The 16,447-nt window shown below is 41.9% G+C and overlaps 1 protein-coding gene across 1 annotated transcript in view; it reads left to right on the forward strand.

The window, feature by feature from the left end:
• Positions 1 to 16,447, forward strand: part of LOC132874213 (cadherin-4-like) — a 362,483-nt gene that overhangs the window by 11,664 nt on the left and 334,372 nt on the right. Inside the window, exon 2 of the mRNA XM_060910202.1 lies at positions 11,995 to 12,103. Coding sequence (XP_060766185.1) covers positions 11,995 to 12,103 — 109 coding nt within the window. The remainder of the gene's footprint in view (positions 1 to 11,994; positions 12,104 to 16,447) is intronic.

Raw genomic sequence — 16,447 nt, forward strand, 5'->3', positions numbered from 1 at the left:
TTTATATGTGTGTTATCTGTGTGGATGAAGTGACATCACTGTTTGATATCTGTCTGTGTGTGTGTATGACATCATTGCATGCTTCAGAGACTAGTGAAACCTTGAGCAGGTCACGTCTTAATTACATCACTGTTCTGATGAATGTTCAGGTGTAGTGAAATCTTGGCGATGTTCAGACACATTTCTGATCAATAAGCAAAATGTTCTGATGATATATGATAGCAATGTTCTTATGATATCAAAGGCCATTGCTTGCGCACAGCCTGTTCTTAAGATAGAACACAGCCTTACGACATAAATGGAATTTTTAAACAATGTCTGGCTGACCAGAAGGTCATTTTTAACTGAATAAATCCTTTAGAATTATTAATAAATCCTTACAATTTTGTCACAAAATAAATTACTATTGGTCAAGAATAAATACTTACAATTATTTATCCTTACAAAGGAATAAAACCTTACACTAGGGATGCAGGGTCAGTTCCCTTCTTACATTGGCCTTTGGGTGGCGTGTTTTTCCTTGCATAGCCCCCAGTGACCTTTTTTCGAAGGAATCCATTCCAGACAGCGTTCAGTTTCTGGAGTTCAGCACCTGATAGTTCTCCCGTCTGCACGCTACAATAGGCGGGACCGCACACAAGTAGTCAAGATCTTCATGCGAGTGTTGAGGTGGATTTCGCGGTCAGTCAGCATGTGCTTCAGCTCAATCCATTTTTCAAACGGCGATGCAATCCTGAGATACGAAAACGTCAATGACTTCCCAGTGTTGGTAATGAGATCGCCAAGATAGCGGAACTGCCTCACATTCTTTATTTCTATATTGTTTACCATCAGTAGGCTTGTCCTAGATTGTATGCTTTCGTCAACATTAAAGGCCATTGTTCATAGTTTTTAGGACTTGATGTTTGTCGACCCCAAGCACTTCTTCAACCTCCTTTCAGTTCCTTCTCTTGTTGAACAAGACAACTTTCTGGATGGCGTCGTTAGCCATTCTGCACGTGTGCTATATGCTTCAGATACTGAATGTGGCAAAAATCATCAATAGGTCGTGATTGGGTAATTTGATGGAGCTTCGTATTGGAGATCTTGAAGGCCCAATCCAAGTCCCCGTCAACTAGGGATGCAGGGTCAGTTCCCTTCTTACATTGGCCTTTGGGTGGCGCGTTTTTCCTTGCATAGCCCCCAGCGATCTTTTTTCGAAGGAATCCATTCCAGACAGCATTCAGTTTTTGGAGTTCAGCACCTGATAGTTCTCCTGTCTGCACGATACAATAGGCGGGACCGCACACAAGTAGTCAAGATCTTCATGCGAGTGTTGAGGTGGGTTTCGCGGTCAGTCAGCGTGTGCTTCAGCTCAATCCATTTTTCAAACGGCGATGCAATCCTGAGATGCAAAAACGTCAATGACTTCCCAGTGTTGGTAATGAGATCGCCAAGATAACGGAACTGCCTCACATTCTTTTATTTCTATATTGTTTACCGTCAGTAGGCTTGTCCTAGATTGTATGCTTTCGTCAACATTAAAGGCCATTGTTCATAGTTTTTAGGACCTGATGTTTGTTGACCCCAAGCACTTCTTCAACCTCCTTTCAGTTCCTTCTCTTGTTGAACAAGACAACTTTCTGGATGGCGTCGTTAGCCATTCTGCACACGTGTGCTATATGCTTCAGATACTGAATGTGGCAAAAATCATCGATAGGTCGTGATTGGGTAATTTGATGGAGCTTCATATTGGAGATCTTGAAGGCCCAATCCAAGTCCCCGTCAACTAGGGATGCAGGGTCAGTTCCCTTCTTACATTGGCCTTTGGGTGGCGCGTTTTTCCTTGCATAGCCCCCAGCGATCTTTTTTCGAAGGAATCCATTCCAGACAGCATTCAGTTTTTGGAGTTCAGCACCTGATAGTTCTCCCGTCTGCACGCTACAATAGGCGGGACCGCACACAAGTAGTCAAGATCTTCATGCGAGTGTTGAGGTGGATTTCGCGGTCAGTCAGCAAGTGCTTCGGTTCAATCCATTTTTCAAACGCCGATGCAAAAATGTCAGTGACTTCCCAGTGTTGGTAATGAGATCGCCAAGATAGCAGAACTGCCTCACATTCTTTATTTCTACATTGTTTACTGTCAGTAGGCTTGTTCTAGATTGTGTACTTTGGTCAACGTTAAAGGCCATTGCCTCCGTCTTCTTATATGACATCTGTAGACCAAATCTCGAGAAAGTGTTGTCATGTATCTCTAAGATCTTCTTGAACTCGTCCAGGTTCTCAGAGAACACTGCAATATCGTCAGCGTACATGAGTTCTAATATTGTGGTCACACCATATGATGTCTTAGTGCGAAGTTCTCGGGGAGACACTTCATTCGGTATAACAAACTCGATCCGTGCTCCAGCCTCTGGGAATTGGCTTTGGATCTCATGGTATGCACATCTCATGACCAAGTCCATTTACACGTTGAATATGCTTGGGCTTTGAAGAGCACCTTGACGACACCCGACATAAGTGTTGAAATAGTGGTTGGCGCCTTTTATGCAGGCCATTGTGCCGGTGTAAAGAGCTTTAAGAATGGAGATCAGTTTAGGGCACCGAAGACGGATCTCCAGGACACGAAAGAGCGCGTTACGTGGACTTGGTTTCACAAAGCTGGAGTAGAAGAGCTCCTGCACTGAGCCCCTGACTGCACCCCAGGTTTCATCACCCCAAATCACTGCCTGACCTCACGAGTGCTCTTGTGGCTGAGTGAGCACAAATCCCCACGGCGTTGTAGTCGAGTCACTAAACCTCGAGTCCCCAGTGTTCAAGTCTGAGTCAGAAAGAAGATTTTGAGTCGAGTCCAAGACTCCAACCGCACCATTTGACGGTGGCTGTTTCGGCGCCATTAACACTAGTTTGTTCATACGTCATGTTCAGGAACAGATGAATGTGCTTCTCTTTATCAGGGAGTGTGAAGTATTCCGTCAGAGATGGATGTAAGTGCAGAAGGTGTGTTTATTAATTCAAGTCAAGACAATCCAGAACGGCAGGCCAAATCATAAAACGGTGAAATGGGCAATACGTCGAGCGAGACACAAACAGGCAGAGGTGGACGAAGTACCCAACTTCATTAAGTCAAAGTACAGATCCCACTGTTCAAATGTTACTCCGATACAAGTGAAAGTTGTCCAGTCAAATTTTTACTTAAGCTAAAGTACTGAAGTACTTGCTTTTAAAAATACTTAAGTATTAAAAGTATATTTTCTGTCAACGCATTGTTGTATTATTGCCACAACGCTTACAAAACCTAACGCCGTTACCAAAGACAGAAATGTGAATTCCCAAAATGAACGCATGCTGTGCCATCATGGTGGTTTAACATTAAGCTAGCTAGTCCGTGAAACTCCACCTGACATGCTAGCAAACTCGAACTCCTATTGCGTAGCGAACGCTACTAGAAAAGAAACATTTCTATGTTTTGTTTATTTGGAAAGCTTATGCTAAAACATTTCTAAAAGGACTTCTGAGAAGTTAACGTTATTCAACTTAGCGTGACTCCATTTTTACATGCTAACTAACAGTGTCCAAGTTAACTAGCTATGTGTTAACGTTAGCCGTGGACAAGGCGATGGCAACTTGGCGGGCAAATCCATAGAAAGTCATTTTGACTAACCAGACTGCATAGCTATTGCAACGTTATCGCTAGCTCTAAAAGCACAGGCAACTTGGTTGCAAGCTTTCTTTTGGAAAGAAAGGTTGCAACGAAGTTTATACATTTATAACGTTTATATCCCTCAATATGCTTCCGTGGGTTGGACGGTGAGTTGTCGTAGGCCGTGGTGTGGTTTGTTTTTGGCAAACAAAGCAAACGTTTAAAACGAAACGAATCTTTAATCCTTTCAGAAAACTGAAACATGGGTTCGTGGGCCATGAGTGCGTGCGTTCTCCAGAAGAACCGCCTCCTTCCATTCTGCCATCAACTGATCGTGTTAAATAACGCTGCTGAGAAATCATTTAACTTGATTTTATTCAGTCTACAGTATGGACGTGACGTGACCCTAGCGATTACTGATCAGCTCTCGGTGTCACCTGTGAAAAAACAATCGCGTTTTAGAAAAGAAAAAAAACTCCACTTTCAGAGCTGCTTCATAGTAAAAAGTAACGAGGACCTTGATAGAAATGTAGTGGAGTGAAAGTTTTTCTTTCAAATATTTGTCTTTCAAATGTAATGAAGTTGGTCATAAGTTTCCAGAAAAATAAAATAAAAAAAATACTCAAGTACAGATACTCGGTGTACTCAAGTAAATGTACTTTGTTACTGTCCACCTCTGCAAACAGGCCATTGTAGACTCGGCAGAATCAAAGACGAGAAACAGGAACCCAAACAAGGAACTAAAGTTCGGTAATGTGTCAGCAACGCAACTCAATACTTCGCAAAGTAAGTGTGTTTTCAAAAACAGTGAAGATGCGATTCCAGATGTTATGGCCTGAAGTTACACGTGACTTCAAGTAAACACCTTTGACATCATGAACAAACAAGGTGTGATCATCTGAAATAGTCCACATGCAAAAACTCCATAAAAGGTGCAGAAAAAAGGGACTGAAAAGGGACTACCTTTCCTTGTTGTTGGTGTTTTACAGTAAAGGATACACCTTTTTTCCCTTTAGTACATAGATTTTACTTAGAAATGAAAGTTTTTAGTTCATAACTCCCCCCTCAAAGTGCCTCAAAGCCATGTGTGTAATTTCACAAGTGAAGTTCACGTGACCTTTAGGCGAGATATGCTGTCGGCCCAGAAGTCCCCATGAAGTAGGAATATGAACGTGATGTGGTCCTCATAAAGACAGCAAAGTAAATACGGTAAACTAATGTGGAGGAAGTTACAGTGCGTCTGTTTCAGGAAAGTGAACGACTGAAACAGATGCCTCTATCTGTGGATTCTGGTTTCATTTGAAAGTTTTTTTTTTTTTTTAAATTAGAAGGCCCTGTATTTGCAGGTGGAAGACTTGAGCTCAGATAGTATGGAATCAATTTTGTGCCGAAATGTTCATACAATACTTTTGAAATATCAAACAAAAACGATAAATCAATTTAAAAAAAATAAAAAGACAATTTTTTTTTTTTAGACTGGCAAACAGATTATTCGTGTAATCGTGCAAAATATCAGTCTATTACTCTTCAGAAACCTTTTATTTTTGTTCCGCGTCTTTCTCAGTTTTGTTTGACGTAATTTATTTTGGTTGCGATTCCAGCTTTCTCGTTTGCGCTCCCTGACTTTTTGCTTGCAGTTTTGGCACAAACTTCACGTGTGGGTGGGCTGTCCAGGAATGCATTCCCATTGGCTAACTTGTGTTTGACTGACAGCTACGCTCAGCCATTCCCTACTCGGATTCTGGCGGACTGTTTGACGAGTGACCGATCCATTGACGGTAAACAAGGATCGAGTGGACTTCGGTGGCGACTATGATATTGAATTAATTCAACAAAGTGTAAGTACGGGACAGATGTGTTGCAGTAGTACACAAGTCCACTCGATCCTTGTTTACCGTCAATGGATCGGTCACTCGTCAAACAGTCCGCCAGAATCCGAGTAGGAAATGGCCGCAACAGTCCCCGGGGGAATCGCTGAGTGTAGCTGTCAGTCAAACACAAGTTAGCCAATGGGAATGCATTCCTGGACAGCCCACCCACACGTGAAGTTTGTGCCAAAACTGCAAGCAAAAAGTCAGGGAGCGCAAACGAGAAAGCTGGAATCGCAACCAAAATAAATTACGTCAAACAAAACTGAGAAAGACGCGGAACAAAAATAAAAGGTTTCTGAAGAGTAATAGACTGATATTTTGCACGATTACACGAATAATTTGTTTGCCAGTCTAAAAAAATTTACTTTTTTTTTGTATTTTGATTTATTGTTTTTGTTTGATATTTCAAAAGGATTCTGTGAACATTTTGGCACAAAATTGATTCCATAAGATAGCAGATGTTTTACTTTCTTTTAATTTGAGGGTTTTTACATCCAAATCAGGTGGAAAAATGTAAGAATTTCAGCGCTTTTTATGTGTTGAATTCCCCCCCAACCAATCAGAAAGGATTCCAAAAGTAATTGGACAAACCAACATAAGCCATGCGTAAATGGTCAGAGGGGAACCGTCAGGGCCTTTTAGGCCTTCAAGGCCCAAACGTAACATTTGAAGTGTTATCTTGAATTTCTTTTATAATTTCATTATAATTATTCTTTTCTAATTTGGCCTCTATCAAATTTGCTTCAGAAATGAAAGGGTTACTGTTCTGAAAAAATCGAGTTATTCAATGAGACCATTTTTGTTTGTCTCCTCTAGGCTGGGAAGAGTTTCGAGCTGCTCACTCATTGGTTAGGACTTCATTGCCGGGACAAGAAGGCCATGGCAGTGTATGTTTATGTCGGAAGTGACAAAGCTAGCTGACGGAAAATTTTGCTGAATACTTCATCAGAAACAGTGAGAGCGAGAAAATATCGCTATAAAAGTTATCTGATTGATATCGACGAGTAATCCAGTCGGAAACCGATCAGAAGAGAGAGAGATCTTGACCGCTTTCCTGTGACTCAAAAAGAAAAGCACCGGCAGTTTCCCGACGTCCTGCGAGCAGAGTTTTTACTCCATTGTACCAACTTCGACCTGCCGTTACTCCCGAAGTACTGAACAGTTCAGTACTGAGTTCAATTTCTTTGGAAAGCAGAAATTATAAGGTTTTAACGATAGAAAATATTCCAGAGTTAAGCAATGACAGATTTGGAAACTTTGATGAGCGTCTGCATGGACAGTTTTCACAGCACTGCCAGCGAGCGTCTGATATGCTGACTTTTTAAAGAACATTTACAAGTTTTTTTTTTTTTGTTTTTTTTGTTAAAAGTTCAACCAGCACACTTGAGTTTCACAGTCGTATTTGCCAATTTAACGACTTTCTTGATTTCATGATGTTGGGCTCACGATTCAACCCCCCCCCCCCCCCCCAAAAAAAAAAAAAAAAAAAAACCAATATTTTTGATAAATTAAATGGAGAAAAATTAAATTCCCCAAAATATGCAACATTTATTTTCCTATTCATTTTGTCAAATTAAAAAAAAAAACTTTTCATTATTTCATTCACTTATCCAACAATAATTATTTACCCACATTTGTAAAGCTTGGAGTAAAATATGTAATATGTTATTCACCAGCTGGGAGGTCCGTATGGTGAAATACTGTGACTGAGGTCTTGAAAGTACTGACCGAGGTCCTCTGGGCTGAGGTCAGTATTCAAGGCCGAGGTCACGGTATTTCACCATAAGGACCGACCTTAAGCTGGTAAATAATATATTTTTTTCTTTACCAAATTCTAACAGAAAACGAGAGCGCCCGAAAGGGAAAACCGAGCCGAGCCGCCATTTTGAATCCTCATTCACGGCTGTAATGCAAATGGCTTCCTCCTCAGTATACAAGTGCACTTCCATGGCAGGAAAAAAAACTACATTTTGCCGCCTATGTAGTCCCCTATTTATACAAAATTGAGTCATTCAGGATTCAGCCATGTTTTTGCTCGGCGTTAACAAGTTAGAGGTTTTTAGCTTTCTCCTGAAATGTTTTATTTCTTCTTCCTCAGGGTAGTAAAGCTCGCTTTCGCTGTGAACACTGTTGTTATCGCAATCCATGATGTAAAATTAATGCTATTCTCCTGAGAAATGCTGGCAAAAATGTAGAAGATTTTTGATAATCTTATAAATAAATCTTATTAAAAAAAAAGATAAATGTTGACAAAAAATGCTACTATGTTGTGAACGAGCGAGTCGCCAGAGGACCGTAACCGGGGTATGTAACTGGGGTCCGTACCGTAGGATACGGACCTGCTCGCCAGCCAATCAGAGCGCAGGATTTGATGGAAACCAGACCGCGAAAAAAATAAAATGGCTTCTTAACTAAAATATTCCTTTTGTTAAAAATGAAAAAGCGAGTAACATTTTCTTAATAAACTTTTATGAACATTTGTACTACCCGCATTTTTCTTTTCTTACTTTTGGGCAGTCTGTAAAATTTTCTTGTTAAATTGCCAACCCTTTGTGAAATCTAATTATACAGTCAGCCGCGCAACAGCTTAGATTGTGGGGTATTTTATTTATTTATTTATTTAAAAAAATTTGGGGGGGGGGGTGTTCTTTAGAGCTGTGTTACTTCCACCTAGGATGAAGTCACGTGTATGCTACTTTTAAATTTTTTTTAATGTGTATTCCCTCTGCTGTTTACACAACACGATTACAGTTAGGAAAAACAAGTATGAAGCCTGGTAAATCACCATGTTTCATTTTCTCTTCAGTCAATTTGAATAATCATAAATTTGCATCACGATTTGTGATCGCATGATATTTAAGTTATTCCATGAAATCGAGTCGTACATGAGCTGATAGGCTATAAGCCATGTACTAGGGCTGAACGATATATCGCTATCGTATTTATATCTAGATATGAACGTTCAAGATATTAATATCGAAAAAGCAATGATATGGACGATATAGATTTCCCCTCCCCGCGCTCACCCTGCATGTACAGCTCTGGCAGTCACAACAAACATCATTTTTACGATTGCCCTTGAATGCATCGCTAAGGCCAGCCAACCACAAACCTTATTTCATGCTTGCTGTGGATTGACAGCTGAAGCCAACCAATGACAAGCATATGAGGGCGGGAGTGAGGGAGACGGAGACCGACGCGCGCACACACTACAGACACAGCGGGGAAATTAGAAAGAAAATGAGTGCGGAAGATAATGCAGCCGGTGGCGGTGCAGAATCTGACTTGGTGCCAAAACATAAATCATCCTCCATTATTTGGATTCAAAAAGGACGATGTTAACCAGAGTGAGGTGTTCTGCAGGTCGTGCTTAACAAAAATTGCAACGAAGCAAGGTAGCACAACAAACATGTTTCACCACCTGAAACACCACCATTGCATGCTGCATGAAGAGTGTATGACACTGAGAGAAACACCGAGGACTTCTCAGTCATCCCAAAATAAGCCAAAGCAAAGTTTGATTGCTGATGCGTTCAGTAGCGTTACACCGTACGAGTCGACGTCCACCAGACATAAAGAAATTGCAGACGCTATAACATTGCAAAAGATATGGTACCTGTGTACGCAGTCTCGAAAGAGGGCTTTAAAAAATGGTTCCGACTCTGGACAAGCGTTATAAAATACAATCCCAGTAAAATGTTTGATTTGTAATTTTATTTATTCATAATTTATGTTAAGATGACTGGCAGCGAGTTCTTAAAAATAAAACTGTACTTTCCACTTTTTTTTGTATTATGATGTTTTTATTTTTCTGAAAAATGCTTGATTTTCACCGAACCCGTAGTCATATCCAGGCCTAGACATTAAGCATTTACCACTGGTGGCCCATTGGGCCAGTGGAATTGAAAAGTTACTGGCCCAAATGGAAAATGTGGTAGCCCGAGTGCACACGGTACCCACATTCGGGCCACCACATTTCATACGGTTCATAATACACTATGATCATTGATTTTTGTCTAGAAAAGTAGACTTTAGGGGTGTATATGTTGATGCCGAGTGCAGCGAGGCTGAACATTTTTGCAGAGTATCCCCAAGCTACATCATTGTAGGAGGCAATAATCTCATCTCCGTACAAAGTAGGGTAGTAGGGTCACATTTTCATGACACCCCCCCCCCCCCCCCCCCATCAAGTAGTGTCACATTTTCATGACCCCCCCCCCCCCCCATAAATAATGACCGCCCCCTAAAATTAAAAAGATCCTTCTCAAGATTATCACAACTTATATTTTGATTTTCTACCCGAAAACAATACTGACAAAAGACAGTAACTCAGTCCAAATTACCAGCAATGGACTCAAAAACAGTCAAATCAAATTGAAATAAATATATAAAATGTTTTGCTTCTGAAAATGTGCACTGCATTGAAATAGCAATGAAGTCAATTTAAGGTTTATAGTTTAGTGCAAGGGGTGGCACGGTGGTGTAGTGGTTAGCGCTATCGCCTCACAGCAAGAAGGTCCGGGTTCAAGCCCCGTGGCCGGCGAGGGCCTTTCTGTGTGGAGTTTGTATGTTCTCCCCGTGTCCGCATGGGTTTCCTCCGGGTGCTCCGGTTTCCCCCACAGTCCAAAGACATGCAGGTTAGGTTAACTGGTGACTCTAAATTGACCGTAGGTGTGAATGTGAGTGTGAATGGTTGTCTGTGTCTATGTGTCAGCCCTGTGATGACCTGGCGACTTGTCCAGGGTGTACCCCGCCTTTCGCCCGTAGTCAGCTGGGATAGGCTCCAGCTTGCCTGCAACCCTGTAGAACAGGATAAAGCGGCTAGAGATGATATGAGTTTAGTGCAATAGCTTTCCTCTTCCACACACTCGTCTAAAATGCGTGCACATCCTGCTGCCATAGTGTCAAAATGACGCTTCCGAACATCTCCGAAGATGCACGAAGACGACACACTCCTGCCGCGGAGTGGAGGGTGACGAAAACAAAGATGGCGTACCTTGTATCGAAAAGGTCCATTTTACGAACAATTTCTTCACAATTCTGGGTAAAATATGAGTAATAAAATATTTGTTAATTTGTATCGAAAACATACTGGCTGTTAGATTTAAAGCCATGATTTTAGTTTTATAGCTGCAGAACGTGATTTAGGATTGTTAGATTTAACCAGTCTCTTCAGTGTTGAATTTGAAATTGAAATGATTGAATGTTAGATTTAAAGCTGCATTAAGTGATTTTAAGTTAGTTTTATGGTTTTAGAATGCAGAATGTAATTTAGGATTGTTAAGACTTAATGATTTTAATATTTTAGCTTCTTAGATCCTTTATTAACTATTCCTGTATAACTTCCTGTAAAATCTACTGTGTGACCTTCCAGTGGAGAAGAAACTTCTTTGCTAGACTAAACATAGTGTCTTTGTTTAAAATTGTCGTAAAAAACATCTCGCGCTTTGTCGTGCGTAAATGCTGAGTTGTTAAGAACATCCGTTGATATGAAATATATACAGGACATTTTGCTTATGATTGATCCAAGGTTTCACTCACACACACACATTGATGGAATTAAGATGTGATTTGCTGACCTAGCACAAGATATCAACACATTCACATACGCAGACACGTAACACACACACACACATCTTGCCCCCACCCCTCTACACATACATAGCCGCCAAGGTCACATACACGCGCACACATACAGACACAACACACAAACACAGCTGCCTTTAGAAAGATAAACAGTTTTTTGGATGCTCTATCTTTGGTGAAAAAGCTGTGAATAAATGACAGTGAAACCAATCTCTGTTTTTTTCTGGTCTGTTTTTCGCCCCAGAATTCTGCAGGTGGCACGAAGGCATTGATCTCGAGAGGTTGACCATTCTGGCTCTGGGAACCTTTACACTGGCCCGCCCGGGCCACTGTTTGGCCAAATTTAGTGGCCCGAACTGGCCCGAAAGACGTAAAAAACACCGCCGGGCCATCGGGCAAGTACTAATGTCGAGGCCTGATATCGTATCAATATCGAGATATGAAATTTTGTCCATATCGTTCAGCCCTGCCATGTACCTGTACCATGTACGACGAGATTGACTGACTGGAATAACAGTTTTATTCAGCAGCAGAAAGTTGGTGATGGGTCCATTACGGTATATAAACTCGCTTCCGTGCACATAAAGCTTCAGTTACTATCAGGTAAACTGCCTCTGTGAATCTGTAGTTTATACTCTGATGTGCAAATGTAACAGTAATGGCGACTGTTATGTTTCACCCCTGATTCCTCGGACCAACACAGCCTCTCTGAAGAGCACCACTCGGAGGAACTCGGGTTCACGAGCAATAACTAACTACTGTATTGAAGAAGCGAGTACGGGTTACTGTAACGTCACGGTCAACGATGCCTCGTGGACTATGAAATTTAGAAATGTGAAGTTTCTAAATTTATGAGAATTTCACATTTATCATCTTTTTTTTTTTTTCTCTCTCTTTTTTTTTTTTTTCCCCCAGGACACTGCTGGAAGTCTGACTGGGGATCGATGTCGACTCGGGTTCTCCCAGAACTTCTACACCGTGTTTATCCCGCAGGAGCAGCTGCAGGGTCACGCCATTGTCAAAGGTAAGCGCCCCGAGTGCATTTAATGAATCGGGCGTAGTCGTGTGGGTGTTCGATGGTTTTGCTCACAAAGCTTTCTGCAACAGGTCTTTTTGTTTTTTGTCTTCGCTTCCTCCTTCTCCCTCTCCACTTGGAGTTCAAGCTATTGTTCAATCTGTCACTCCACATGCTCTGCACAATGTGTATATGGTGCTCGTAAACAAAGCTGTGCTTCTCGAAGGCTGCGAAAGACGATTCGGCACATTGCTTATGAGGCTCGTATGTTGATTTCAGCGCTAACATGCTGATTTGCGAGCGCTGTGCTATTCCGGTGCAAATGATTCTGCTCGCGTCTGTCTCCGGATTGCAACAAATATGCGTGTAATTCTTCTTTTATGAGATTATTGCGCCAAATGAGGCTCCATATAAAGCCTAATCCACATTAAATGAGCAGTTGAGCAGCGTAGCTGTCTGTAGTCATGAAAATGAAATCTTTTGTTCATCTCCTGCTGTGTATATTTGTTGGTGAGTCTCCCTCTTTCTCTCCTCCCTCCCTCCCGCCCTCATCCACAGTGTTATGAGCGTCATACTCGAGCCGCTCGATTCTTTTGGCTCCTTTTCAGTAAGACTCCAGCATTCCATTTGTTTGCCCCGTTTCTTTTCAGTAACCGTTGTGTGTGATGGTGCGTGTTGTCCCAGTAACACTGGAATAAGCTTGATCGTGCAGATTTGCTCCGCTGGTGGCAGAAGGAAAATGGATGAATATTTAAACGCCCCCCCCCCCCAAAAAAGGCAAACAAAGCAAGGAACTGCAATGGTATATGCAAAACTGCCTGAGCTAATTGTGTTGTCTACATTGCGATAGAATCAGTTGATGGCTTGGGTAGAGGAGTAGGGAGTGCTCAAATGAAAAATGACTGTTATTAGTGCAATCAGCAGCGTGTCAGGCTCTGTGGTTATGTCTGAAAAGCTTCTGCTCGTCTTGCTGTGATGTACCGCCAGGCTTTGTTATGGAAATGTTTGCAAAACCGTTTTCAGGCTTGGTTTATCTCTTGAGATCAAAGGTTCTAGTCCCAGCGCTTTGCAATATTGTACAGTTTTCCAAGCCGTTTGCGAATTGGGCCGGCTGCGTAGGGAGTAGGGCAAGTTTTAAACCAGGGATGGCAATGCACTGTGGGAAATAAGGCCGGACTGGCAGACGTTGACTGGTAACTTTCGCATTTGTCCGTCTGTATTTCAAAAGTATCGGCACGGATGGCCCATGAAAATTTGTAAAGAGATGCGTCTAATCTACTTCTAACTTTCTTCCAAATGTTACACTGGGCGAATACGTTACGTCCTAACACGGCCTGTGATTGGCCGATCGTGGACGCTGTCGATGAATGAATGACAAGTGGCCTCTCATCGAGTAAGAGTGCGTTCTGGCATGACAGAGTCGAGTTTACATGAAACTTTGCAGTACAGTTATTTTAAGTGCTAAACCGCCAATCAATGGTTATTGTTGCGTGCATTTTTTTTTTAAACTTAATTTTTTTATTCATAATCAGAATGACAGTCTTGAGGGGTGTTCACACGGCTACTTTTACTCTGGTGTAGCACCGGGGCTGCCCCGGTAGAGCGTTCACACGGTACAGTTATGCCGGTGTCGCCCCTGAAAGCTGCTTAAACCGGTGCAAATCTAACTCTGCTCGGGAGGCGGTTTAAGAAATTTACTCCAGAGTAAATGCTAGTTTGCGGGGCAGCACTGATATAAAATGGGATGTCTGAACGCTACAGGGGTAGACTCGCTACGCGTGAGGAGAGTTGATTACATACGGGCATTGCATAATTTGCATCCTGGTATTTTGCACTTCCAAAATGGTGAATATCAACAACAACAGAACTGCGTGTCTTCCAGTGTTGCCAGATTGGGCGGTTTTAAGTGCATTTTGGCGGATTTGAACATATTTTGGGCTGGAAAACGTCAGCAGTATCTGGCAACACTGGTGTCTTCATCCACGTTGTTTTCCCGGCGCTTGGTGATGCCATGACAACCGGGAAAAGGAAGTACATTTTCACGTATGCGCATATTTCATTTCCGCATTATTACTATCGTATAGCACGGTCGCAAAAACTGCTGTGTGAACGTAAGCAGGTTTGTGACGTGTGAACGCTCCACAAAATTTACACCGGTGTAAGATATATCGCAACAAAATGCATCGATGCAAATATTTGCCGTGTGAACACCCCTATAGTCCTATGCTTTGCATGATGTAGATTTATATTTTAAAAGTGTTATTTTTTTAAGAAAATAAGTCTAAAGTCCTTCCCACGCCTCGGACACATTGGGCGGCGCCGATCTCCATTTCCGTAGCCCTCAGCCTCTCGCCTATACAGCTAGGGTTACAGTGAGGGGCTAGTCCTCTGCTAACCGTGAGAGTTTGACTTCCCCACTCGCATCTGTATTGCAGCGTGCCTTGCCAGACGGCAGCAGGTACCATTTTTACGATGGTATTTGGTATGGCCTGACTGTGAGTAGAACTTGCGATCTCTTGATCGAAAGGCGGACAAGCTAACCACCAGGCCAACTCCCGGTACTAAGCTCTAGTCCAGCAGATTTTAGTCTGAACGCTAAATGATATGACCATGTCTGGTTTTAAGTCATTGTGTTACAAAGTGACTTGGAATCTCATCCTTGAAATTTTAACTCCTATTATGTAAGAAGAGTTGTATTGTTAATGACCTAAATTTCTTATAGACTTAGTATTTGTGTGTGTGTGTGTAATATTTATAAAAATAGATATGATCATTGTTGCCAATGTTTCAGGAGTGTTCTGGTATCTGTATATGAGTACCAGTAACCAGCTGGAACATCCTTGCCCCCAATACTTTTTTTTTTTTTTTCTCGTTGTGGAACTGACCTGTGTGCGCGACTGTTGTCTTGGGTAGAACTTTAAGCATGTTTTTCTTGAATCTTCTGACATTTTCTTGTAAATTCTATTCAATTTGAAGTGTAATTAGCGATTAGTGTAATTTGGCCTTTTGAAGATCACAGAAATGTGCCTGGAAATAGCGGAGAAGCCATCTCCAGGCTTCTAAAGCCCTTCAGCCTCCAGAGCCCTAAGGCTGGCCCCGGACCCGTAGCTGCATTGTTCTGGGCCTTTGGCCCGTCGTTCGGACAGGCTGAAATTTGTACGGACAGACATTTCAGACTCTTCTGTCCTGTGACGGTCCGCTTAAACTTCCTTATTTCCCACACTGCAGTGGATTCTCAGTAGAGGCGTGATGATTAGTCGGTCCCCGATCCATTTCAAATTCAATCCACGATTTCAAAATCGATTAAAATGTAATGAATAGCGATTAGGGTGCCTCAGTTGCCCTCACTTTCATAAAATCTGATGCATTTTTGTTTGGGTGTTCCTTTTCACCAATAAAGACATCCTGTAAAAATTTTTGACCATATTCAAAAGTCTAATGGTGGCACCATGAGGTTCATTTTTTGCCAAAAAACGCTTATGTTTTCGCGTAAGGTTTGAATCACAATGTTGGACTCCATTTATCGATTTCTTGTGACCCAGAGATCATGTTAAGAACCTTTGCAAGGGATTGAGAAGCATTAATGTGATTCATAATACATTTGTATTGTTTAAAAGTCGTCGAACAAAGATTCAATGAACAGCTAAAACTCAAACTGTGCTTGATTAATATATTTAGAATATGTACTAAAAATGTGTATCTAAGATATTTGGTATAGACCCTTTTCACTCACGTGACCTTCGTAAGCGCGACCGCCATTTTGGACATGAAGAAATAACGGTTTATGGCACAGACCCTTTCGGTTCTCGCTCATCTAGCTGCTACAATGACTGCTTAGACTGCAACAATAATACCTAACACACATTTAAGTATCCGTCATAAAGACGTGAAACTCGTCGAGTGACGAGTGTGTTCATTGATAAGCTAACACAATCTAAAAGTAGACATACCATCACACTGCCCTGGCGCTGTGTACAGTTTACCTTCTATGGTTTGTGCACTCACTATTTGCCATTACTTTCTCCAACCCAGTGTTCGAACTATGCTGATATTTTGGGGGGGGTCCCTTTTTCCCCTTGGGGGGGGGGTGCTTGCGCTTGTCTCAGAGCGCGGATCTCCAAACACATGAGAAGCCTATCTTACGCACATATCACGCGGACTCCACACACGCATTGCGTCTGAAGTCATAACTCATCACGGGAAATCGTGTCCGCATTGGCATGTTCAAAAAACAACCTCGCGTCAACAATGATACCACACGCAAGAAAAAAAAAACAGTCAGGCTACTCAACACATCTGATCCACAGCAGCACCAAAGCATCACTGGAAATCATGTCAACAACCAATCTTCCA

Source organism: Neoarius graeffei, chromosome 26, assembly GCF_027579695.1.
Source record: "Neoarius graeffei isolate fNeoGra1 chromosome 26, fNeoGra1.pri, whole genome shotgun sequence".
NCBI classification, from domain to species: domain Eukaryota; kingdom Metazoa; phylum Chordata; class Actinopteri; order Siluriformes; family Ariidae; genus Neoarius; species Neoarius graeffei.